We start from the raw sequence: 23,790 nt of genomic DNA, 5'->3' as shown, positions 1-23,790 counted from the left end.
AGACTCCGCCCCAACTACCAAACCAACGCCCCCTACCACCACCCTCAGCGCGTACACTCCCATCAGCACCGAAGACACCGCCCACGCTATGAACACCATCCACTCCGGCTCTCCTTCCGACCCATGCCCTCACCACATCTTCAACAAAGCAGACACCATCCTCGCTCCCCACCTACGGAACGTCATAAACAACTCACTCGCGTCCGCCACCTTCCCAGAGAGCTGGAAGCACGCAGAGATCCACACCCTACTGAAGAAACCCACAGCAGACCCTAAAGACCTCAAAAACTTCCGCCCCATCTCTCTTCTTCCCTTCCCGGCGAAAGTGATTGAGAAGATCGTCAATAAATAGCTGACCACATTCCTCGAGTCCAATGGATCCCTCGACCCATCCCAGTCCGGATTTCGGGCCAACCACAGCACCGAGACCACCCTCATCGCAGCCACCAACGACATCAGGACCCTCTTCGACAATGGCGAAACCACCGCACTCATCCTCCTAGACCTCTCAGCCGCCTTTGATACAGTCTGCCATCGCACCCTAATAACCCGCCTCCACAACGCCGGGATCCAAGGCAAAGCCCTGGACAGGATCACCTTGTTCCTCTCCGACAGAACCCAGTGAGTCATCCTCCCTCCCTTCCGCTCCGCGGCCATCGAGATCATCTGCGGCGTACCCCAAGGCTCATTGCTCAGCCCAACCCTCTTCAATATCTACATGAGCCCACTCGCCACCATCGCACGCAAACACAATCTCAACATCATCTCATACGCTGATGACACCTAGCTGATACTCTCCCTCACCAAAGACCCAGCCACCGCCAAACTCAACCTCCAGGAAGGAATGAAAAACGTCGCTGAATGGATGAAAACCAGCCGTCTGAAACTGAACTCAGACAAGACGGAGGTCCACATCCTCGGACCATCCCCATCCGCCTGGGACGAGTCCTGGTGGCCCACAGAACTGGGCACCACACCGACACCCACTGACCACGCACGCAACCTGGGATTCATCCCGGACTCCTCTCTCGCGATGACCAAGCAAGTCAACGCCATCTCATCTTCATGCTTCAACACCCTGTGCATGCTCCATAAGATCTTCCGGTGGATCTCTACCGGAACTAGAAAGACGGTCACCCAGGCCCTCGTCACCAGCCGACTAGACTACGGAAACGCCCTATATGCAGGAACCACAATCAAACTTCAGAAAAGACTCCAACCTATATAGAACGCATCCGCATGACTCATACAGCATCTGGAGCCGGAGTTCTACTGCCTAGTGCCGCCTGCAGATCACCTGGCGCTGCACAGGGTCTGCAGCTGGATTCCTCTTACTAAGCGACCCGGATAAAAGGTGGAGTGGCGCCTGTAACGATCACCTTTCTCAGCTCACTGAGCAATCTTTGGCTGTAAAAGTCTCTGCCTCGGATTGCACGGGCGGATCTCTGCAGCAGGAGCACGAACCCCCAGAGCTGTGTTATATTGCAGGATTCCGGATCTATGTAGCGGGCATATTGTTCATTGAGCTGTCTCACTGGGAACCTCACGCTCTGCAGAAGCTGCACTAACACACTGAGCTATCCCACTTGCATTGCACCTAGTGGTTAGGTCTCTGGGGAGGGAGCGTAGACCGGTTGAGCTGCCTTCCTGGGACTGGAACCTGTACACTGCACACTCTGCAGCAGGTGCATGACTCATCTGAGCTGTGTCACTCGATTAGGGACCCGAACACTGACTGTCGCATCTACATCTCTGCACACAGGTCTTTAAAATATTGAGCTGTGTGACTGGGGTTGGAACTGCCGCCTTGCTTCATGCACACGAGCTCCGCTGAAGAATTAAGCCACCGAGCAATCTTACCTGGACCCCCTGCTGCACGTGCACACAAACCTCAGAGGGTGCATCCGAGCTGTTTTCATTCGTTTGCAACCTTTCATGGTAGTTGCACTGAGATCTATGCAAGGGGTGCATTAACCCCCCGAGCTGCGTGCCAGCAAAAGTTAATAGCTGAATTGTAACGAAGAAAATAGAATAACATAACGTTGCAAAGTGTTCCAGGGCAGCGCGTGACTGACAGTCTTCAAATGAATCACTTTCATTAACTGCAGTTCTCTTTGCCGGGTGCCGGCTGAAATCACACCCAGCCTTCACTGTATGTACTCCGTCTTGAAAAACAAAATAACAAAATAAAAGGGTTTGAAATACCTCTTCTCCCATTGAAAGGCGGCAGCTGCCTTCCCAGCGTTAAGGCACCACGCGTTGGGGCGTTGTCTAGCCTTCTACCCTCCTTGTCTGGTGGAGTTGTGAGGGTGGCCGAAGGATTCCGTGATTTCTTCTGCGCCGCCTGCGATATGACCGAGTCTGGTCTAGGTTGTCCAATCAAGCAGGCGGGGCTGTCATCAGGAGCTTTATATTTTTTCTCCAAGCGCGGAAGAGTTGAAATGACCGTCGCTGGGGACTGCATCACCTTCTTTCCTTCCTCCCATATGTGTTCTACAATGGGAATCGAACACACCGCCTTACGGTATGCCTCTTTAAAATCGTACAAGAAACAATCCGTAGATGTTGTAGGCATTGCTAGCTTAAAGCGTGCTGTGGCTCTTTCCATCAAACTGAAGAAACCTCCCACATCAGCCGGAGGCGAATCGACCGGGTCTGGCACTGGTGAAGCCGGATCCGGAGCTACATACTGGTTCCATTTGTTATCAGGGTCTTGATCCTGGTTCTCCCCTGTTTCATCCTCATCCGAGGTATCTACTTGGACTTGCGTCTGCCGAGGATATTCCCTCTCATGTTCCTCCTGTGCAGGCGGTACTGACTGAGCTGCCACCACCTGCGGTTGAACCTGCGCTTGACCTTCCACTGGTCGCGACCCTTGTCGGCTCCTATACTCCTCCAGCATTGCTCTTAAGTCTGTCAAAAGACTTATAGGCATCGTCACCATGCCCTGCTGTGGTTGGGTGTCCTGGTATGCGACATGATTTTGTGGTCGCTGCTCCTGCCGATAATAATACTCCTCATCTAGGTCCGAATCATGGTATTTTAGATTTAACTGAGATGGACTGTATGCATCCCCATACATCTCATTCTCCTCCTCCGAGTAATCCTCTTCGTCCAACAAAAGGGCTGGAGGTAATGATGGCACCTTTCTAGGTGAAGTCATATCTGGAGTTATTCTCCTCTTCCTGATGCTTTCTGTAGCACCTGCCGTCGAAGGCGTTGAAAACGAATCCACCATCTCCTTATTTTGAATCGTCGTCGACGGGGCCGTCGACGAGAGTCCCTTCACCGTCGACGGGATCGTCGACGGAACAGTCATCGTCGACGGGCTCGTCATCGTCGACGGGATCGTCGACGGAACTGTCATCGTCGACGGGCTCGTCGTCGTCGACACGATCGTCGCCGTTGAGATTGCCACCGTCGACGGAATAGTCATCGTCGACGAGATGGTCCTTGTCGACGAGGTGGTAACCGTCGACGTGGTTATCGTCGTCGACGCTGTCGTCGATCCAGTCTTCGTCGACGGCATCGACGTCGAAGTCTTCGTCGACGCTCTCGTCGTCGTCGTCCTCATCGTCGCTGGATGGCTCGTCGACGACTGAGGAGACAAATTCACCACAGAGGCTTTAGAGGTTTTCTTGCCCACTGTAGAGGCCTCTACAGTCGGTTTTTTGAAGGACTTGGCTACCTTTTCCTGATGTGAAGGCCCCGCCGAGCTCTCATCCAGTTTAGCCTTTTGCACCTGTGGTGCTTGCCTTTCCCTCTCCTTTACACTCACGTGAGGAGATTCGTTAGGCCCTGGCTTGCCAGACCTATCAGAGGTCCCACGCATAGCCTTTGAGGGGGGTTCAGTTGAAACCTCCACAGACGATCCACCCCTCTTCAACGATGTCTTAGAAGATGATGATCTGGCATCTTCCTCATCACTAGAAACCACTACCTCCTTTCTTTCCAACTTCCTGAGCCACAGAAGTAGCCTTCCTTCACGATCACGGAGGGTTTTCACTGACATCCTCCTGCATATACTACACCCCTCTGTCTTATGGTCAGGGTATAAACAGTATATACAGTCATTATGTTGATCTTCCATATAAAGTCGTTTTTTGCCACAAGTGGCACAAGCCCTGAAAAGGCTCTTCTTTTCTTTATCAGCCATGCTAAAGCTGAAAGAAATCCTGTCAGAAAACTGTTTAAATAGTACCTCAAGTAGAAGTTAGAGCAGAGCTCTAAGGAGACTCCCTGTCACCAACGATGCGGTAGAAAATCTGAGGCTCTGAGCTTTCTCAGGAAGGTTCCACAGGGTGAGGCTGATCTGATTGGTTGCTAAGGTGGCTTTTGGGTCTTTTTACATAATGACGCCAATAGGCTACAAGGTATAATGAGGCCTAGGCCTCATTTTTTACTTTTTTACACCTATTAGGGTGTATTTACCTAGGTATATATATATATATATATATATATTATTACCGAGGCTCCCATTTCGACGACGGGGAATGATACAAGCAATGGGAATCTATGAAAGTTCCAATACTGGAGTAACAGTAACACACACACACACAGAAACACACACACAGACACAGAGGCACACACAGAAGCACACCCAGGTATACACACAGAGACACACCCAACACAGACACCCACACACAGACAGCCAGACTGTAACTCTGTACCCAGGAACAGCATTTCATGGGAAGTTCATCGCCTGTTACTAGAACCCTATGTAGACCAATACAACTAAATACATTTTAAAAAGAACATTCAAATGAAAACAGGAGCTAAAGAAAACACAGGCACATGTTACACCTATGTCACACCTTCTGGTAAAACTCCCTGTGATTAAATGCAGTGACAGGAAGCAGGTGCTCGCAGCCTCTGCTCATCACTCATCTCAATTAGGGCCAGGCAGAGACGCAGGCCCCGGGTCCAATTCTAGCGAGGCTGGAAAGAAACAGAGGCCCGGTGCCATCGGCCCCTTGGAGATAGTAAATTGCATTTGTGACCCAGATAATGATTCTTGCAGAGAGGGAGACGGCAAGGCCCGGGCGCCGGGAGAACTCGCGTTCTCTCTTAGAAAAGGAGAGCTCTGGTGAAAGGCGGAGATGCCTCGAACCTGCCGCAGTCTGTGAGATCATGGGGAGAGCTGTGATGTCATACACATGGCTCAGTGAGCAAAGAGTCGGCGGTGACGCCTGGTATCTTCAAACGATCCCAGCTGGAAACATGCGAGGCGGACTCAGACTTCCATCCTCCCCAGGTCGGTAAATTGACTGTGGTAATTGTAACACCTGTTCATAAAAACACTGAGAAAGGCACAAGAAGGTATTAAATGCTAAACAAAATTAAACACGTTTTTAATATTAAAAGGGGGTTCTTATTAAAAATAGCAATGTTGTGATCTAGACGAGAAATGGCACCGATACCTTCTAGTCTAAAATGTGCTGCTAGCGTGAAATAATAAAACAGAAGAGTTAGTGGAGTTGCACACTGCAATATAGGGAAAGCGTGATTATGGTTACCATCACAAGAAAGGAGTCACCCAGCTCAGCGGTATTAGAGGGAGAGGGTGAAGCAGCCCCTCCGTCAGCCTAAGGAACGCCCAGAGAGGTTCCTGGCAGAGTCGGATTCCGATGCGCGCCTTGGGATTGGGTCGCGCGACGTGAGCCGTCTACGGTAGAAGCTCACGCACGCGACCCAATCCCAAAGCGCGCGTCGGAATCCATAGAGTTCTGGAGTGCTCTTTTAGTTTTGACCCAACACAATGTCTACCAGCTAAATCAGTCTGTAACCAAAGTTAAAAATAGCAGCTTCCTGAATGACGTGATTACCGCTCCCAGTGCTCAGACATGCTCTTCAGTGACACCAGGCATTTAATCTTGAGGAGAACCCCCCTGACCCCTGCCATCAGTTTTGGAGTGTTCCATTTGGTCTGTCATCCTGGAAATGCACCTACTTATGCCTTTCATAAGAGTGTGTTTGCATTTGTTATCAATATGTGGAAACGTCCTGAAAACCATTCCTAAATCTACACAAACACATGGATTTAGGGAGTTTCTCCAAGTTTTGCAGGTGAACCCACCTTTAAACTTCCACAGGCTCCCTTCTCCTCTAGCCCTAGATAAACGAGTTAGAAAATGAATCGAAATTGCAAATTTTCCTTATTGCTAAATCTCCCATCTAATAATGAAAGTCTATGATTTTTAACCAGCTTCAAAATGAGGAGACAAAAAAGCTTGTGTCCCATCCTATCCTAATATGATAGTTAGGAGTCTTCTTAAGCACAAATCTGAAGATTCTTTATCGAGTCAAACCACTACAGTGGCATGTCTAAAAAAATATAATTGAATGATGGTGAACAGACCAGTAGCACCATGTTATGGGGCATTGCACTGTAAAGCCGTTTACAGAGTTTTGTTATTTAAATTTAGACCCTCACCAATCCTGAAGGTGTTAAGCCGAACAGTGAACAATGGTATACACCTGTTACAACGCAACTTTTACAACTACCTACTATTACAACGCAACTTTTACAACGCATACCATTACAACGCATTGCGCTGGGGGGCGCTCTAGGATAGGGAATAAGTTTAATTTACTATCCAACACCTTCCCTAGTGTCCACGGGGACTGGAGTTGGAATAGTAAATTATACTTACCACTATCCAGCACCTCTAAGCGCTATGCGTTGTAATGGTATGCGTTGTAATGGTAGCGTTGTAATGGTAGGTAGTTGTAATGGTATGCGTTGTAACATGGTACATCCGTGAACAATGCATGATGGGAATTATTTCTGCTACCTATGCTGCGTTAAAAAAAGGACACAACTAGATGCTCCGACGAGGGAATGAAAATCACGCAATTTGTTTCCTCGGTGCTGCTGTTTCCTATTTTGCTTGGAAGGGCATATACTGGCCCATTTTGTTCGAAGTTGTGGACACATGTGAAACACGGATCTGTTTGTGCACACCGTTTTTCACAAGGCTGATCAAAGGGCTCGCTGTCACTTAGTGGAGGCCGGATGCGATTGAACTTGCCTTGGCTGCGTAAAAGGAGACGGGTGCCTAATGGGCAGCAGGTGGATTGTCGGTAACATGTCAGTCACACCACGTTTTCCCTGCTTCCCTTGCACACGTCCCTGCCTCTGTATGCACTTTACGCCGCTTCATGGCCGTAGGAGACGGGCATGGCCATCTAGACGAGTGACGAGCTTTAGGAGCCTCTCGGCGCTACATCATCTTTTTCCCCTGCCTCGTGTTCATGGAACGCATTTCATGCAACTGTGCATCTCAGGTGCATCTCAGGTGCAGCGCAGCGAGAATTGGGCAACATTTCAGCCAATGAGCTCTAAGCTGCCGGGCGCGTAATATCTAAGACCTCTGCACGTCTGTTGTTAATCAGCTGAAAAAACAATGACATTGACAATGAGAGCCATATATTTAAATGCACGCACTGCAATTACGTTTATTTGTGGGGGGAAAATGTCACAACACGTTGTGGATACGGTCATATAATACCTCAGTTCTGTTTGATCATCTGCAAACCTGTGTGTTCACTCTGGGGCCACTAGGGAACAAGTGGCCTTGGGAACAGAGAACATCAGACATGTGTCTGGTGGGCAGGGAACCCCAGAGGCGACTCTGGTCAGACGGAGATACCAAGGAGATGAGGAGACATCGGTGCGGAGCAGACCTGCTCCAACTACACAACTAGGGCAAGCATGCGGGGGAGGTTCCTGGCAGAGTCGGATTCCGACGCGCGGCCAGTCCAGGCTGCTGTTGAACTACAAACGTCACAGTGGTGACGTCATTTTGTAGTTCAAAGCGACCCGCCCCTTAGTCGGATTCCTACGCGCACCTTGGAGCAGGAGGGGGCCGCTCAGCGAAGTTTTTATCAGCGCCGCGCGCCTCTCTGCAGACTCCCCCTGCATTCCAAGAGGCGCACGTCGCGATCCGGTTTTGTCTGCAATACTGTGGAGACAAGACCTGGCCGCGCACAAGTTATCCTATGAGGAAACGCTGCGCGTGGCCAGATCTTGTCTCCACTTCCCTCTCGTTGTTGGCTGAGATGGCAACTATAGTTCTCTGGCGAGGACACGCTTTGCGCGTTACTAGCCGAGACCTAAAAAGATGGCATTTTTGACTGAAACTGTGGAAATTCCTGTCAGAAAAAGACAGAAAGGGGAAAAGAAAGACCAAAGACTTCGAGTGAAACTCTTAGTAGTCAAATTCTGAAGAGATTTTTGATGAAAAAAAACCACATTTGGTAGAGCTCAATGCTCCAGGGTCCTGATAACAGGAGCCGGAAAAAAAACTGAAGTAACTGCCACTGGTTGGGCAGCATGGGAAACTGGTGGTCTCTGGAGATTCTTAAAGGCACAGCTGCTATTTTGAGAAATATAATGGCATCCTATGGGGCTACTCTGTCCTATCCTTTCATCCCTATCATGAAAAAAAGGAATTTTGTGAAGGGGAGTTTTTTCTGTGTGTTAAACTCCATAAAAATTGCAAAATATAGTATACTGGCTATCTTTTTTCACTTCAAGATGAAGTGGTGGCCAGTGTAGCCTAGTTAGTTATCCTACATTATTGTCTTTTCTATCTCTTAAGTGTCTTTGCAGGCCTTCCTGAAGAAAGGCGAAAAATATCCACTTAAAAAGATATATCTAAAGAAGTGCTCCAGGGTCCCGGCACGTGTGCGGGAATATTCAAGTGCTTATGACTATACAAGAGAAGATTTTACATAGTACTTACTACGCATGCACTGAGATGGTTGAGAAGGGGAAGTCTGATTCGGCGCAGTGCGCCAGGGGTGTGGCTGTGAGGGCACTTTTTTTCATATGTCGTGGGAACGTGCAGAGCTCCAAAAATATTGGGAGGCAATGTTGACCTGTGTCAGGGAGGTATGTGGGGGTGCAATGGAGCTTTCTGCAAAGTGGTGTTTGTTGAACATCTCAGAGCAAACTGACCTTAGTCGTAAGGAGCGTCTCTGGGTGGCCAAACATGGAGCGCTCCGTGCACTCGGACTCTGCAAGAATAGCCCATGGATATGGACAGCTGTATGAAGGATGAAAAAGTTGTGCACGAAAGCAGAGGCTGCCTAAATAAATATTTACAACAAGGGGTGGTGAGGGACAGAGTCTCTGAATTAAGCAGAAAGCTCTCACCCAGTCAAGAGATCAGGGCTAGATCCAACACCGTTTTTTAGCTCACTGCACCATCCCAGTTTCAGAACCTGGCTGTATGCAAATTAGTCTGTTCCTGTCCCAGTGCATGATGGGAACAGGGCAAACCAAACTACAAAAGCCAATTCTTACACTGGGAAGGAAACAAGCTCCCGGGGACCGGTTTCTGGCATTACAGCCGTCTTCGGCCCGGTTTGCTTGAATCCTGATGGTGCAATGAGCAAGGGTCTCACATCTGAGAATACCCTTCCACGCTTAGGGTGGACAAAAATATTTACAACAAGGGGTGGTGAGGGACAGAGTCTCTGAATTAAGCAGAAAGCTCTCACCCAGTCAAGAGATCAGGGCTAGATCCAACACCGTTTTTTAGCTCACTGCACCATCCCAGTTTCAGAACCTGGCTGTATGCAAATTAGTCTGTTCCTGTCCCAGTGCATGATGGGAACAGGGCAAACCAAACTACAAAAGCCAATTCTTACACTGGGAAGGAAACAAGCTCCCGGGGACCGGTTTCTGGCCAGAAACCGGTCCCCGGTAGCTTGTCTCCTTTCTGGTGAAGAATTGGCTTGGTAGTTTAGTCTGCCCTGTTCCCATGATGCACTGGGCCAGGGACAGACTGATTTGCATATAGCCAGGTTCTGAGCTGGGATGGTGCAGTGAGATAAATAACGGTGATGGATCAAGCCCTGATCTTTGGACAGGGTAAGAGTGGTCTGCTTAATTCAGACACTCTGTTCATCACCACCCCCTTTTCTGAATCGTTTTTGGCCACTATAGGTGTGGCAGGGTATACTTAGACATGAGTCCCTTTCTCACTGCACCATCAGGATTCAAGCAAGCCGGGCCGAAGAAGGCTGAAATGCCAGAAACCGGTCCCCGGTAGCTTGTCTCCTTTCTGGTGAAGAATTGGCTTGGTAGTTTAGTCTGCCCTGTTCCCATGATGCACTGGGCCAGGGACAGACTGATTTGCATATAGCCAGGTTCTGAGCTGGGATGGTGCAGTGAGATAAATAACGGTGATGGATCAAGCCCTGATCTTTGGACAGGGTAAGAGTGGTCTGCTTAATTCAGACACTCTGTTCATCACCACCCCCTTTTCTGAATCGTTTTTGGCCTAAATAAATAGACTACATTCTGGGGAAGGTGGAACGAATGCAGGGCCTGTTGTGCACACCCGTTGAGCAAATGAACACTCTTGAGATATCTTGAATGTCTTTCTGTTGAGTGGTTCAGTGGGGTTGACAAGTTAGCAGGTGTTGAGGGTTTGGAAGCTACGTTCAAATAGCTGTTATAATGATGAGTAACAGACACTTTGTTGTCACCAAAATGTCATGTTTGTCCTTTAAAACAAAAAATAAATAAAATTAAAAAAAATACCAATGGACATTTTTTTTTCATTTATAACATATGATGAATTTGGATTTGAAGACTACTTTTACAGTATTTCGGAAAACATTTCATCTGTGCATCCCTCAAACTGTGTTCATATTGAAAATATAATTGTTCACAGAAGATGCAATCAGTGACACGTGACAGCATTAAATTTAGCACCAGACAAATAATTCCCCAACAAAATCTTGTTTTGTTGTGTTACGATTCCAAAAGATTGATCATTCAGTTGCTCCAATGAGCGTCTCTCGTCACTCGTACACAGAGAGAGCCCTCGCTGCCTTCATGGAAGCCTCCACCAGGCCCAACATGTGGACTCAGCATGACACCCTCCTGAATAAGGGGGCGTCTGCGAGGGGTCCTGTGTTTGGACTCCAGGCTTGGGACTTTCCCATCAGTATGAAAGGCACACCCTGGAATGCTTTACAGCACACATACACCGGCAAACCCTGTCACACACAGACACTGAATGGTCCTTTGTTTGGACTCCAGGCTTGGGACTTTCCCATCAGTATGAAAGGCACACGCTGGAATGCTTTACAGCACACATACACCTGCAAACACCGTCACACGCAGACACTGAATGCAGGTCACCACGAGGCATTGAATGTGTACTTTGCACATACTCACTTCTTGCACGGACCTACCTTTGAGCCAGAGGATCCGGGGTGCGGGGCTTGCTGCTGGCAGGCAACACAGGGTAACCGACTCCCCCTCCAGCAGCACCTGGTCCTTCAACTTGATGTGGAACACAGGGGGGAAGTCTGTGGGGTGAAAGCACAGTAGTAAGAATACACACACCGGCAGCAAGCACCCATGAGGGGCTACTGGACTCCTCCCACTGCACACTGTCCAGTTGTGCTATGGACATATACAGGCTTGCAAAAACTGCCCAGGTGTGGACTACAGGTGACTCCAAAGCCCTTGTAGAGAATACTTACATCAGTGCTGATTCCCAAAGCCCTGCTCAAACACCAACCCAGGGGGGTGAAGTCCAGAGGTGTGCAGTCCTCACTCCGACTCAGGCCTCATTATTTCACTGACAGACCCCCCTAGCCCCCAAGCTCACTTTTACAGGTTTCTGCTCTCTCCCTTGGTGACAGATTTTCTGTCTTTCTCTTACCCTGTTTTTCGCACCCCCCACCGTGGAAGACAGACTGCAGCGTTTCTTTTAATTTACCGCCATATGACTATCTTTTAAAGATAGGAATATGTAAAACGTGCGTCAGAGGACATTTCCTAATGTGATTTCAAAATGTATTATATATATGGTGTATCAAAACATTAAAGTTGAACAAAATGTTGCCTGCATACAGGTTTTCTTTGTGTCCCCTTTGTAATGTAGATGAGTGCAGAGTTATTTCGTATTTATGAATTGGAGTGAAGACCTCATGCTAGAGAAGGGTGACGTAAGGGGGTAGGGCAAAGAAAGAAACAATATGTGGCTTTTGAAGCAGAAGGCATGTGTGAAATGAGCCCGCAGTGAAGAGTAGAGCGCCCTCTGGTGGAAGGCATGTCTGAAATGAGCCCGCAGTGAAGAGTAGAGCGCCCTCTTGTGGAAGGCATGTGTGAAATGAGCCCGCAGTGAAGAGTAGAGCGCCCTCTTGTGGAAGGCATGTGTGAAATGAGCCTGCAGTGGAGTAGAGCGCCCTCTTGTGGAAGGCATGTTTGAAATGAGCCCGCAGTGAAGAGTAGAGCGCGCTCTTGTGGTAGGCATGTTTGAAATGAGCCCGCAGTGAAGAGTAGAGCGCCCTCTTGTGGTAGGCATGTGTGAAATGAGCCCGCAGTGAAGAGTAGAGCGCGCTCTTTTGGAAGGCATGTGTGAAATGAGCCCGGAGTGAAGAGTAGAGCGCCCTCTTGTGGAAGGCATGTGTGAAATGAGCCCGCAGTGAAGAGTAGAGCGCCTTCCAGGGCATGTGTGAAATGAGCCCGCAGTGAAGAGTAGAGCGCCCTCTGGTGGAAGGCATGTGTGAAATGAGCCTGCAGTGGAGTAGAGCGCCCTCTTGTGGAAGGCATGTTTGAAATGAGCCCGCAGTGAAGAGTAGAGCGCCCTCTGGTGGAAGGCATGTGTGAAATGAGCCTGCAGTGGAGTAGAGCGCCCTCTTGTGGAAGGCATGTTTGAAATGAGCCCGCAGTGAAGAGTAGAGCGTCCTCTTGTGGAAGGCATGTGTGAAATGAGCCCGCAGTGAAGAGTAGAGCGCCCTCTGGTGGAAGGCATGTGTGAAATGAGCCCGCAGTGAAGAGTAGAGCGCCCTCTTGTGGAAGGCATGTGTGAAATGAGCCCGCAGTGAAGAGTAGAGCGCCCTCTTTTGGAAGGCATGTGTGAAATGAGCCCGCAGTGAAGAGTAGAGCGCGCTCTTTTGGAAGGCATGTGTGAAATGAGCCCGGAGTGAAGAGTAGAGCGCCCTCTTGTGGAAGGCATGTGTGAAATGAGCCCGCAGTGAAGAGTAGAGCGCCCTCTGGTGGAAGGCATGTCTGAAATGAGCCCGCAGTGAAGAGTAGAGCGCCCTCTGGTGGAAGGCATGTCTGAAATGAGCCCGCAGTGAAGAGTAGAGCGCCCTCTTGTGGAAGGCATGTGTGAAATGAGCCCGCAGTGAAGAGTAGAGCGCCCTCTTGTGGAAGGCATGTGTGAAATGAGCCTGCAGTGGAGTAGAGCGCCCTCTTGTGGAAGGCATGTTTGAAATGAGCCCGCAGTGAAGAGTAGAGCGCGCTCTTGTGGTAGGCATGTTTGAAATGAGCCCGCAGTGAAGAGTAGAGCGCCCTCTTGTGGTAGGCATGTGTGAAATGAGCCCGCAGTGAAGAGTAGAGCGCGCTCTTTTGGAAGGCATGTGTGAAATGAGCCCGGAGTGAAGAGTAGAGCGCCCTCTTGTGGAAGGCATGTGTGAAATGAGCCCGCAGTGAAGAGTAGAGCGCCTTCCAGGGCATGTGTGAAATGAGCCCGCAGTGAAGAGTAGAGCGCCCTCTGGTGGAAGGCATGTGTGAAATGAGCCTGCAGTGGAGTAGAGCGCCCTCTTGTGGAAGGCATGTTTGAAATGAGCCCGCAGTGAAGAGTAGAGCGCCCTCTGGTGGAAGGCATGTGTGAAATGAGCCTGCAGTGGAGTAGAGCGCCCTCTTGTGGAAGGCATGTTTGAAATGAGCCCGCAGTGAAGAGTAGAGCGTCCTCTTGTGGAAGGCATGTGTGAAATGAGCCCGCAGTGAAGAGTAGAGCGCCCTCTGGTGGAAGGCATGTGTGAAATGAGCCCGCAGTGAAGAGTAGAGCGCCCTCTTGTGGAAGGCATGTGTGAAATGAGCCCGCAGTGAAGAGTAGAGCGCCCTCTTTTGGAAGGCATGTGTGAAATGAGCCCGCAGTGAAGAGTAGAGCGCGCTCTTTTGGAAGGCATGTGTGAAATGAGCCCGGAGTGAAGAGTAGAGCGCCCTCTTGTGGAAGGCATGTGTGAAATGAGCCCGCAGTGAAGAGTAGAGCGCCCTCTGGTGGAAGGCATGTGTGAAATGAGCCTGCAGTGGAGTAGAGCGCCCTCTTGTGGAAGGCATGTTTGAAATGAGCCCGCAGTGAAGAGTAGAGCGTCCTCTTGTGGAAGGCATGTGTGAAATGAGCCCGCAGTGAAGAGTAGAGCGCCCTCTTTTGGAAGGCATGTGTGAAATGAGCCCGCAGTGAAGAGTAGAGCGCCCTCTGGTGGAAGGCATGTGTGAAATGAGCCCGCAGTGAAGAGTAGAGCGCCCTCTTGTGGAAGGCATGTGTGAAATGAGCCCGCAGTGAAGAGTAGAGCGCCCTCTTTTGGAAGGCATGTGTGAAATGAGCCCGCAGTGAAGAGTAGAGCGCCCTCTTGTGGTAGGCATGTGTGAAATGAGCCCGCAGTGAAGAGTAGAGCGCGCTCTTTTGGAAGGCATGTGTGAAATGAGCCCGGAGTGAAGAGTAGAGCGCCCTCTTGTGGAAGGCATGTGTGAAATGAGCCCGCAGTGAAGAGTAGAGCGCCCTCTGGTGGAAGGCATGTGTGAAATGAGCCTGCAGTGGAGTAGAGCGCCCTCTTGTGGAAGGCATGTTTGAAATGAGCCCGCAGTGAAGAGTAGAGCGTCCTCTTGTGGAAGGCATGTGTGAAATGAGCCCGCAGTGAAGAGTAGAGCGCCCTCTTTTGGAAGGCATGTGTGAAATGAGCCCGCAGTGAAGAGTAGAGCGCCCTCTGGTGGAAGGCATGTGTGAAATGAGCCCGCAGTGAAGAGTAGAGCGCCCTCTTGTGGAAGGCATGTGTGAAATGAGCCCGCAGTGAAGAGTAGAGCGCCCTCTTTTGGAAGGCATGTGTGAAATGAGCCCGCAGTGAAGAGTAGAGCGCCCTCTTGTGGAAGGCATGTTTGAAATGAGCCCGCAGTGAAGAGTAGAGCGTCCTCTTGTGGAAGGCATGTGTGAAATGAGCCCGCAGTGAAGAGTAGAGCGCGCTCTTTTGGAAGGCATGTGTGAAATGAGCCCGGAGTGAAGAGTAGAGCGCCCTCTTGTGGAAGGCATGTGTGAAATGAGCCTGCAGTGGAGTAGAGCGCCCTCTTGTGGAAGGCATGTTTGAAATGAGCCCGCAGTGAAGAGTAGAGCGTCCTCTTGTGGAAGGCATGTGTGAAATGAGCCCGCAGTGAAGAGTAGAGCGCCCTCTTTTGGAAGGCATGTGTGAAATGAGCCCGCAGTGAAGAGTAGAGCGCCCTCTGGTGGAAGGCATGTTTGAAATGAGCCCGCAGTGAAGAGTAGAGCGCGCTCTTGTGGTAGGCATGTTTGAAATGAGCCCGCAGTGAAGAGTAGAGCGCCCTCTTGTGGTAGGCATGTGTGAAATGAGCCCGCAGTGAAGAGTAGAGCGCGCTCTTTTGGAAGGCATGTGTGAAATGAGCCCGGAGTGAAGAGTAGAGCGCCCTCTTGTGGAAGGCATGTGTGAAATGAGCCCGCAGTGAAGAGTAGAGCGCCTTCCAGGGCATGTGTGAAATGAGCCCGCAGTGAAGAGTAGAGCGCCCTCTGGTGGAAGGCATGTGTGAAATGAGCCTGCAGTGGAGTAGAGCGCCCTCTTGTGGAAGGCATGTTTGAAATGAGCCCGCAGTGAAGAGTAGAGCGCCCTCTGGTGGAAGGCATGTGTGAAATGAGCCTGCAGTGGAGTAGAGCGCCCTCTTGTGGAAGGCATGTTTGAAATGAGCCCGCAGTGAAGAGTAGAGCGTCCTCTTGTGGAAGGCATGTGTGAAATGAGCCCGCAGTGAAGAGTAGAGCGCCCTCTGGTGGAAGGCATGTGTGAAATGAGCCCGCAGTGAAGAGTAGAGCGCCCTCTTGTGGAAGGCATGTGTGAAATGAGCCCGCAGTGAAGAGTAGAGCGCCCTCTTTTGGAAGGCATGTGTGAAATGAGCCCGCAGTGAAGAGTAGAGCGCGCTCTTTTGGAAGGCATGTGTGAAATGAGCCCGGAGTGAAGAGTAGAGCGCCCTCTTGTGGAAGGCATGTGTGAAATGAGCCCGCAGTGAAGAGTAGAGCGCCCTCTGGTGGAAGGCATGTGTGAAATGAGCCTGCAGTGGAGTAGAGCGCCCTCTTGTGGAAGGCATGTTTGAAATGAGCCCGCAGTGAAGAGTAGAGCGTCCTCTTGTGGAAGGCATGTGTGAAATGAGCCCGCAGTGAAGAGTAGAGCGCCCTCTTTTGGAAGGCATGTGTGAAATGAGCCCGCAGTGAAGAGTAGAGCGCCCTCTGGTGGAAGGCATGTGTGAAATGAGCCCGCAGTGAAGAGTAGAGCGCCCTCTTGTGGAAGGCATGTGTGAAATGAGCCCGCAGTGAAGAGTAGAGCGCCCTCTTTTGGAAGGCATGTGTGAAATGAGCCCGCAGTGAAGAGTAGAGCGCCCTCTTGTGGTAGGCATGTGTGAAATGAGCCCGCAGTGAAGAGTAGAGCGCGCTCTTTTGGAAGGCATGTGTGAAATGAGCCCGGAGTGAAGAGTAGAGCGCCCTCTTGTGGAAGGCATGTGTGAAATGAGCCCGCAGTGAAGAGTAGAGCGCCTTCCAGGGCATGTGTGAAATGAGCCCGCAGTGAAGAGTAGAGCGCCCTCTGGTGGAAGGCATGTGTGAAATGAGCCTGCAGTGGAGTAGAGCGCCCTCTTGTGGAAGGCATGTTTGAAATGAGCCCGCAGTGAAGAGTAGAGCGCCCTCTGGTGGAAGGCATGTGTGAAATGAGCCTGCAGTGGAGTAGAGCGCCCTCTTGTGGAAGGCATGTTTGAAATGAGCCCGCAGTGAAGAGTAGAGCGTCCTCTTGTGGAAGGCATGTGTGAAATGAGCCCGCAGTGAAGAGTAGAGCGCCCTCTGGTGGAAGGCATGTGTGAAATGAGCCCGCAGTGAAGAGTAGAGCGCCCTCTTGTGGAAGGCATGTGTGAAATGAGCCCGCAGTGAAGAGTAGAGCGCCCTCTTTTGGAAGGCATGTGTGAAATGAGCCCGCAGTGAAGAGTAGAGCGCCCTCTTGTGGAAGGCATGTGTGAAATGAGCCTGCAGTGGAGTAGAGCGCCCTCTTGTGGAAGGCATGTTTGAAATGAGCCCGCAGTGAAGAGTAGAGCGCGCTCTTGTGGTAGGCATGTTTGAAATGAGCCCGCAGTGAAGAGTAGAGCGCCCTCTTGTGGTAGGCATGTGTGAAATGAGCCCGCAGTGAAGAGTAGAGCGCGCTCTTTTGGAAGGCATGTGTGAAATGAGCCCGGAGTGAAGAGTAGAGCGCCCTCTTGTGGAAGGCATGTGTGAAATGAGCCCGCAGTGAAGAGTAGAGCGCCTTCCAGGGCATGTGTGAAATGAGCCCGCAGTGAAGAGTAGAGCGCCCTCTGGTGGAAGGCATGTGTGAAATGAGCCTGCAGTGGAGTAGAGCGCCCTCTTGTGGAAGGCATGTTTGAAATGAGCCCGCAGTGAAGAGTAGAGCGCCCTCTGGTGGAAGGCATGTGTGAAATGAGCCTGCAGTGGAGTAGAGCGCCCTCTTGTGGAAGGCATGTTTGAAATGAGCCCGCAGTGAAGAGTAGAGCGTCCTCTTGTGGAAGGCATGTGTGAAATGAGCCCGCAGTGAAGAGTAGAGCGCCCTCTGGTGGAAGGCATGTGTGAAATGAGCCCGCAGTGAAGAGTAGAGCGCCCTCTTGTGGAAGGCATGTGTGAAATGAGCCCGCACTGAAGAGTAGAGCGCCCTCTTTTGGAAGGCATGTGTGAAATGAGCCCGCAGTGAAGAGTAGAGCGCGCTCTTTTGGAAGGCATGTGTGAAATGAGCCCGGAGTGAAGAGTAGAGCGCCCTCTTGTGGAAGGCATGTGTGAAATGAGCCCGCAGTGAAGAGTAGAGCGCCCTCTGGTGGAAGGCATGTGTGAAATGAGCCTGCAGTGGAGTAGAGCGCCCTCTTGTGGAAGGCATGTTTGAAATGAGCCCGCAGTGAAGAGTAGAGCGTCCTCTTGTGGAAGGCATGTGTGAAATGAGCCCGCAGTGAAGAGTAGAGCGCCCTCTTTTGGAAGGCATGTGTGAAATGAGCCCGCAGTGAAGAGTAGAGCGCCCTCTGGTGGAAGGCATGTGTGAAATGAGCCCGCAGTGAAGAGTAGAGCGCCCTCTTGTGGAAGGCATGTGTGAAATGAGCCCGCAGTGAAGAGTAGAGCGCCCTCTTTTGGAAGGCATGTGTGAAATGAGCCCGCAGTGAAGAGTAGAGCGCCCTCTTGTGGTAGGCATGTGTGAAATGAGCCCGCAGTGAAGAGTAGAGCGCGCTCTTTTGGAAGGCATGTGTGAAATGAGCCCGGAGTGAAGAGTAGAGCGCCCTCTTGTGGAAGGCATGTGTGAAATGAGCCCGCAGTGAAGAGTAGAGCGCCCTCTGGTGGAAGGCATGTGTGAAATGAGCCTGCAGTGGAGTAGAGCGCCCTCTTGTGGAAGGCATGTTTGAAATGAGCCCGCAGTGAAGAGTAGAGCGTCCTCTTGTGGAAGGCATGTGTGAAATGAGCCCGCAGTGAAGAGTAGAGCGCCCTCTTTTGGAAGGCATGTGTGAAATGAGCCCGCAGTGAAGAGTAGAGCGCCCTCTGGTGGAAGGCATGTGTGAAATGAGCCCGCAGTGAAGAGTAGAGCGCCCTCTTGTGGAAGGCATGTGTGAAATGAGCCCGCAGTGAAGAGTAGAGCGCCCTCTTTTGGAAGGCATGTGTGAAATGAGCCCGCAGTGAAGAGTAGAGCGCCCTCTTGTGGAAGGCATGTTTGAAATGAGCCCGCAGTGAAGAGTAGAGCGTCCTCTTGTGGAAGGCATGTGTGAAATGAGCCCGCAGTGAAGAGTAGAGCGCGCTCTTTTGGAAGGCATGTGTGAAATGAGCCCGGAGTGAAGAGTAGAGCGCCCTCTTGTGGAAGGCATGTGTGAAATGAGCCTGCAGTGGAGTAGAGCGCCCTCTTGTGGAAGGCATGTTTGAAATGAGCCCGCAGTGAAGAGTAGAGCGTCCTCTTGTGGAAGGCATGTGTGAAATGAGCCCGCAGTGAAGAGTAGAGCGCCCTCTTTTGGAAGGCATGTGTGAAATGAGCCCGCAGTGAAGAGTAGAGCGCCCTCTGGTGGAAGGCATGTTTGAAATGAGCCCGCAGTGAAGAGTAGAGCGCGCTCTTGTGGTAGGCATGTTTGAAATGAGCCCGCAGTGAAGAGTAGAGCGCCCTCTTGTGGTAGGCATGTGTGAAATGAGCCCGCAGTGAAGAGTAGAGCGCGCTCTTTTGGAAGGCATGTGTGAAATGAGCCCGGAGTGAAGAGTAGAGCGCCCTCTTGTGGAAGGCATGTGTGAAATGAGCCCGCAGTGAAGAGTAGAGCGCCTTCCAGGGCATGTGTGAAATGAGCCCGCAGTGAAGAGTAGAGCGCCCTCTGGTGGAAGGCATGTGTGAAATGAGCCTGCAGTGGAGTAGAGCGCCCTCTTGTGGAAGGCATGTTTGAAATGAGCCCGCAGTGAAGAGTAGAGCGCCCTCTGGTGGAAGGCATGTGTGAAATGAGCCTGCAGTGGAGTAGAGCGCCCTCTTGTGGAAGGCATGTTTGAAATGAGCCCGCAGTGAAGAGTAGAGCGTCCTCTTGTGGAAGGCATGTGTGAAATGAGCCCGCAGTGAAGAGTAGAGCGCCCTCTGGTGGAAGGCATGTGTGAAATGAGCCCGCAGTGAAGAGTAGAGCGCCCTCTTGTGGAAGGCATGTGTGAAATGAGCCCGCAGTGAAGAGTAGAGCGCCCTCTTTTGGAAGGCATGTGTGAAATGAGCCCGCAGTGAAGAGTAGAGCGCGCTCTTTTGGAAGGCATGTGTGAAATGAGCCCGGAGTGAAGAGTAGAGCGCCCTCTTGTGGAAGGCATGTGTGAAATGAGCCCGCAGTGAAGAGTAGAGCGCCCTCTGGTGGAAGGCATGTGTGAAATGAGCCTGCAGTGGAGTAGAGCGCCCTCTTGTGGAAGGCATGTTTGAAATGAGCCCGCAGTGAAGAGTAGAGCGTCCTCTTGTGGAAGGCATGTGTGAAATGAGCCCGCAGTGAAGAGTAGAGCGCCCTCTTTTGGAAGGCATGTGTGAAATGAGCCCGCAGTGAAGAGTAGAGCGCCCTCTGGTGGAAGGCATGTGTGAAATGAGCCCGCAGTGAAGAGTAGAGCGCCCTCTTGTGGAAGGCATGTGTGAAATGAGCCCGCAGTGAAGAGTAGAGCGCCCTCTTTTGGAAGGCATGTGTGAAATGAGCCCGCAGTGAAGAGTAGAGCGCCCTCTTGTGGTAGGCATGTGTGAAATGAGCCCGCAGTGAAGAGTAGAGCGCGCTCTTTTGGAAGGCATGTGTGAAATGAGCCCGGAGTGAAGAGTAGAGCGCCCTCTTGTGGAAGGCATGTGTGAAATGAGCCCGCAGTGAAGAGTAGAGCGCCCTCTGGTGGAAGGCATGTGTGAAATGAGCCTGCAGTGGAGTAGAGCGCCCTCTTGTGGAAGGCATGTTTGAAATGAGCCCGCAGTGAAGAGTAGAGCGTCCTCTTGTGGAAGGCATGTGTGAAATGAGCCCGCAGTGAAGAGTAGAGCGCCCTCTTTTGGAAGGCATGTGTGAAATGAGCCCGCAGTGAAGAGTAGAGCGCCCTCTGGTGGAAGGCATGTGTGAAATGAGCCCGCAGTGAAGAGTAGAGCGCCCTCTTGTGGAAGGCATGTGTGAAATGAGCCCGCAGTGAAGAGTAGAGCGCCCTCTTGTGGAAGGCATGTGTGAAATGAGCCCGCAGTGAAGAGTAGAGCGCCCTCTTTTGGAAGGCATGTGTGAAATGAGCCCGCAGTGAAGAGTAGAGCGCCCTCTTGTGGAAGGCATGTTTGAAATGAGCCCGCAGTGAAGAGTAGAGCGTCCTCTTGTGGAAGGCATGTGTGAAATGAGCCCGCAGTGAAGAGTAGAGCGCGCTCTTTTGGAAGGCATGTGTGAAATGAGCCCGGAGTGAAGAGTAGAGCGCCCTCTTGTGGAAGGCATGTGTGAAATGAGCCTGCAGTGGAGTAGAGCGCCCTCTTGTGGAAGGCATGTTTGAAATGAGCCCGCAGTGAAGAGTAGAGCGTCCTCTTGTGGAAGGCATGTGTGAAATGAGCCCGCAGTGAAGAGTAGAGCGCCCTCTTTTGGAAGGCATGTGTGAAATGAGCCCGCAGTGAAGAGTAGAGCGCCCTCTGGTGGAAGGCATGTGTGAAATGAGCCCGCAGTGAAGAGTAGAGCGCCCTCTTGTGGAAGGCATGTGTGAAATGAGCCCGCAGTGAAGAGTAGAGCGCCCTCTGGTGGAAGGCATGTGTGAAATGAGCCCGCAGTGAAGAGTAGAGCGCCCTCTTGTGGTAGGCATGTGTGAAATGAGCCCGCAGTGAAGAGTAGAGCGCCCTCTGGTGGAAGGCATGTGTGAAATGAGCCCGCAGTGAAGAGTAGAGCGCCCTCTGGTGGAAGGCATGTTTGAAATGAGCCCGCAGTGAAGAGTAGAGCGCCCTCTTGTGGTAGGCATGTGTGAATAGAGCCCGCAGTGAAGAGTAGAGCGCCCTCTTGTGGAAGGCATGTGTGAAATGAGCCCGCAGTGAAGAGTAGAGCGCCCTCTGGTGGAAGGCATGTGTGAAATGAGCCCGCAGTGAAGAGTAGAGCGCCCTCTGGTGGAAGGCATGTCTGAAATGAGAACCCAGTGAAGAGTAGAGCGCCCTCTGGTGGAAGGCATGTGTGAAATAAGCCTGCAGTGAAGAAGACTAGAGCGCCCTCTTGTGGGAGGCATGTGTGAAATGAGCCCGCAGTGAAGAGTAGAGCGCCCTCTGGTGGAAGGCATGTTTGAAATGAGCCTGCAGTGAAGAGTAGAGCGCCCTCTGGTGGAAGGCATGTTTGAAATGAGCCCGCAGTGAAGAGTAGAGCGCCCTCTTGAGGAAGGCATGTGTGAAATGAGAACCCAGCGAAGAGTAGAGCGCCCTCTGGTGGAAGGCATGTGTGAAATGAGAACCCAGTGAAGAGTAGAGCGCCCTCTGGTGGAAGGCATGTGTGAAATGAGCCCGCAGTGAAGAGTAGAGCGCCTTCCAGGGCATGTGTGAAATGAGCCCGCAGTGAAGAGTAGAGCGCCTTCCAGGGCATGTGTGAAATGAGCCCGCAGTGAAGAGTAGAGCGCCCTCTGGTGGAAGGCATGTTTGAAATGAGCCCGCAGTGAAGAGTAGAGCGCCCTCTTGTGGAAGGCATGTTTGAAATGAGCCCGCAGTGAAGAGTAGAGCGCCCTCTTGTGGAAGGCATGTTTGAAATGAGCCCGCAGTGAAGAGTAGAGCGCCCTCTTGTGGAAGGCATGTGTGAAATGAGCCCGCAGTGAAGAGTAGAGCGCCCTCTTGTGGAAGGCATGTGTGAAATGAGCCCGCAGTGAAGAGTAGAGCGTCCTCTTGTGGAAGGCATGTTTGAAATGAGCCCGCAGTGAAGAGTAGAGCGCCCTCTTGTGGAAGGCATGTGTGAAATGAGCCCGCAGTGAAGAGTAGAGCGCCCTCTTGTGGAAGGCATGTGTGAAATGAGCCCGCAGTGAAGAGTAGAGCGCCCTCTTGTGGAAGGCATGTGTGAAATGAGCCCGCAGTGAAGAGTAGAGTGCCCTCTTGTGGAAGGCATGTGTGAAATGAGCCCGCAGTGAAGAGTAGAGCGCCCTCTTGTGGAAGGCATGTGTGAAATGAGCCCGCAGTGAAGAGTAGAGCGCCCTCTTGTGGAAGGCATGTGTGAAATGAGCCCGCAGTGAAGAGTAGAGCGCCCTCTGGTGGAAGGCAGGTTTGAAATGATCCCGCAGTGAAGAGTAGAGCGCCCTCTGGTGGAAGGCATGTTTGAAATGATCCCGCAGTGAAGAAGACTAGAGCGCCCTCTGGTGGAAGGCATGTTTGAAATGAGCCCGCAGTGAAGAGTAGAGCGCCCTCTGGTGGAAGGCATGTTTGAAATGAGCCCGCAGTGAAGAGTAGAGCGCCCTCTGGTGGAAGGCATGTGTGAAATAAGCCTGCAGTGAAGAAGACTAGAGCGCCCTCTGGTGGAAGGCATGTGTGAAATAAGCCTGCAGTGAAGAAGACTAGAGCGCCCTCTGGTGGAAGGCATGTTTGAAATGAGCCCGCAGTGAAGAGTAGAGCGCCCTCTTGTGGAAGGCATGTGTGAAATGAGCCCCCAGTGAAGAGTAGAGCGCCCTCTTGTGGAAGGCATGTGTGAAATGAGCCCGCAGTGAAGAGTAGAGCGCCCTCTTGTGGAAGGCATGTGTGAAATGAGCCCGCAGTGAAGAGTAGAGCGCCCTCTTGTGGAAGGCATGTGTGAAATGAGCCCGCAGTGAAGAGTAGAGCGCCCTCTTGTGGAAGGCATGTGTGAAATGAGCCCGCAGTGAAGAGTAGAGCGCCCTCTTGTGGAAGGCATGTGTGAAATGAGCCCGCAATGAAGAGTAGAGCGCCCTCTTGTGGAAGGCATGTGTGAAATGAGCCCGCAGTGAAGAGTAGAGCGCCCTCTGGTGGAAGGCATGTTTGAAATGATCCCGCAGTGAAGAGTAGAGCGCCCTCTGGTGGAAGGCATGTGTGAAATAAGCCTGCAGTGAAGAAGACTAGAGCGCCCTCTGGTGGAAGGCATGTTTGAAATGAGCCCGCAGTGAAGAGTAGAGCGCCCTCTGGTGGAAGGCATGTTTGAAATGAGCCCGCAGTTAAGAGTAGAGCGCCCTCTGGTGGAAGGCATGTTTGAAATGATCCCGCAGTGAAGAGTAGAGCGCCCTCTGGTGGAAGGCATGTTTGAAATGAGCCCGCAGTGAAGAGTAGAGCGCCCTCTTGTGGAAGGCATGT

The 23,790-nt window shown here is 51.5% G+C and overlaps 1 protein-coding gene across 3 annotated transcripts in view; it reads right to left on the bottom strand.

The window, feature by feature from the left end:
- SPEG (striated muscle enriched protein kinase) overlaps positions 1–23,790 on the bottom strand; it is a 1,422,155-nt gene that overhangs the window by 279,410 nt on the left and 1,118,955 nt on the right. For all 3 annotated transcript variants that reach the window (XM_086954403.1, XM_086954404.1, XM_086954405.1), the window contains one exon: positions 11,215–11,331. In XM_086954403.1, coding sequence (XP_086810529.1) covers positions 11,215–11,331 — 117 coding nt within the window. The remainder of the gene's footprint in view (positions 1–11,214; positions 11,332–23,790) is intronic.

Source organism: Lissotriton vulgaris, chromosome 2_1 (genome assembly GCF_964263255.1).
Source record: "Lissotriton vulgaris chromosome 2_1, aLisVul1.2, whole genome shotgun sequence".
Taxonomy (NCBI): domain Eukaryota; kingdom Metazoa; phylum Chordata; class Amphibia; order Caudata; family Salamandridae; genus Lissotriton; species Lissotriton vulgaris.
Note: the sequence above shows the minus strand (reverse complement) of the source record. Positions and strands in the feature narration are given on the sequence as shown.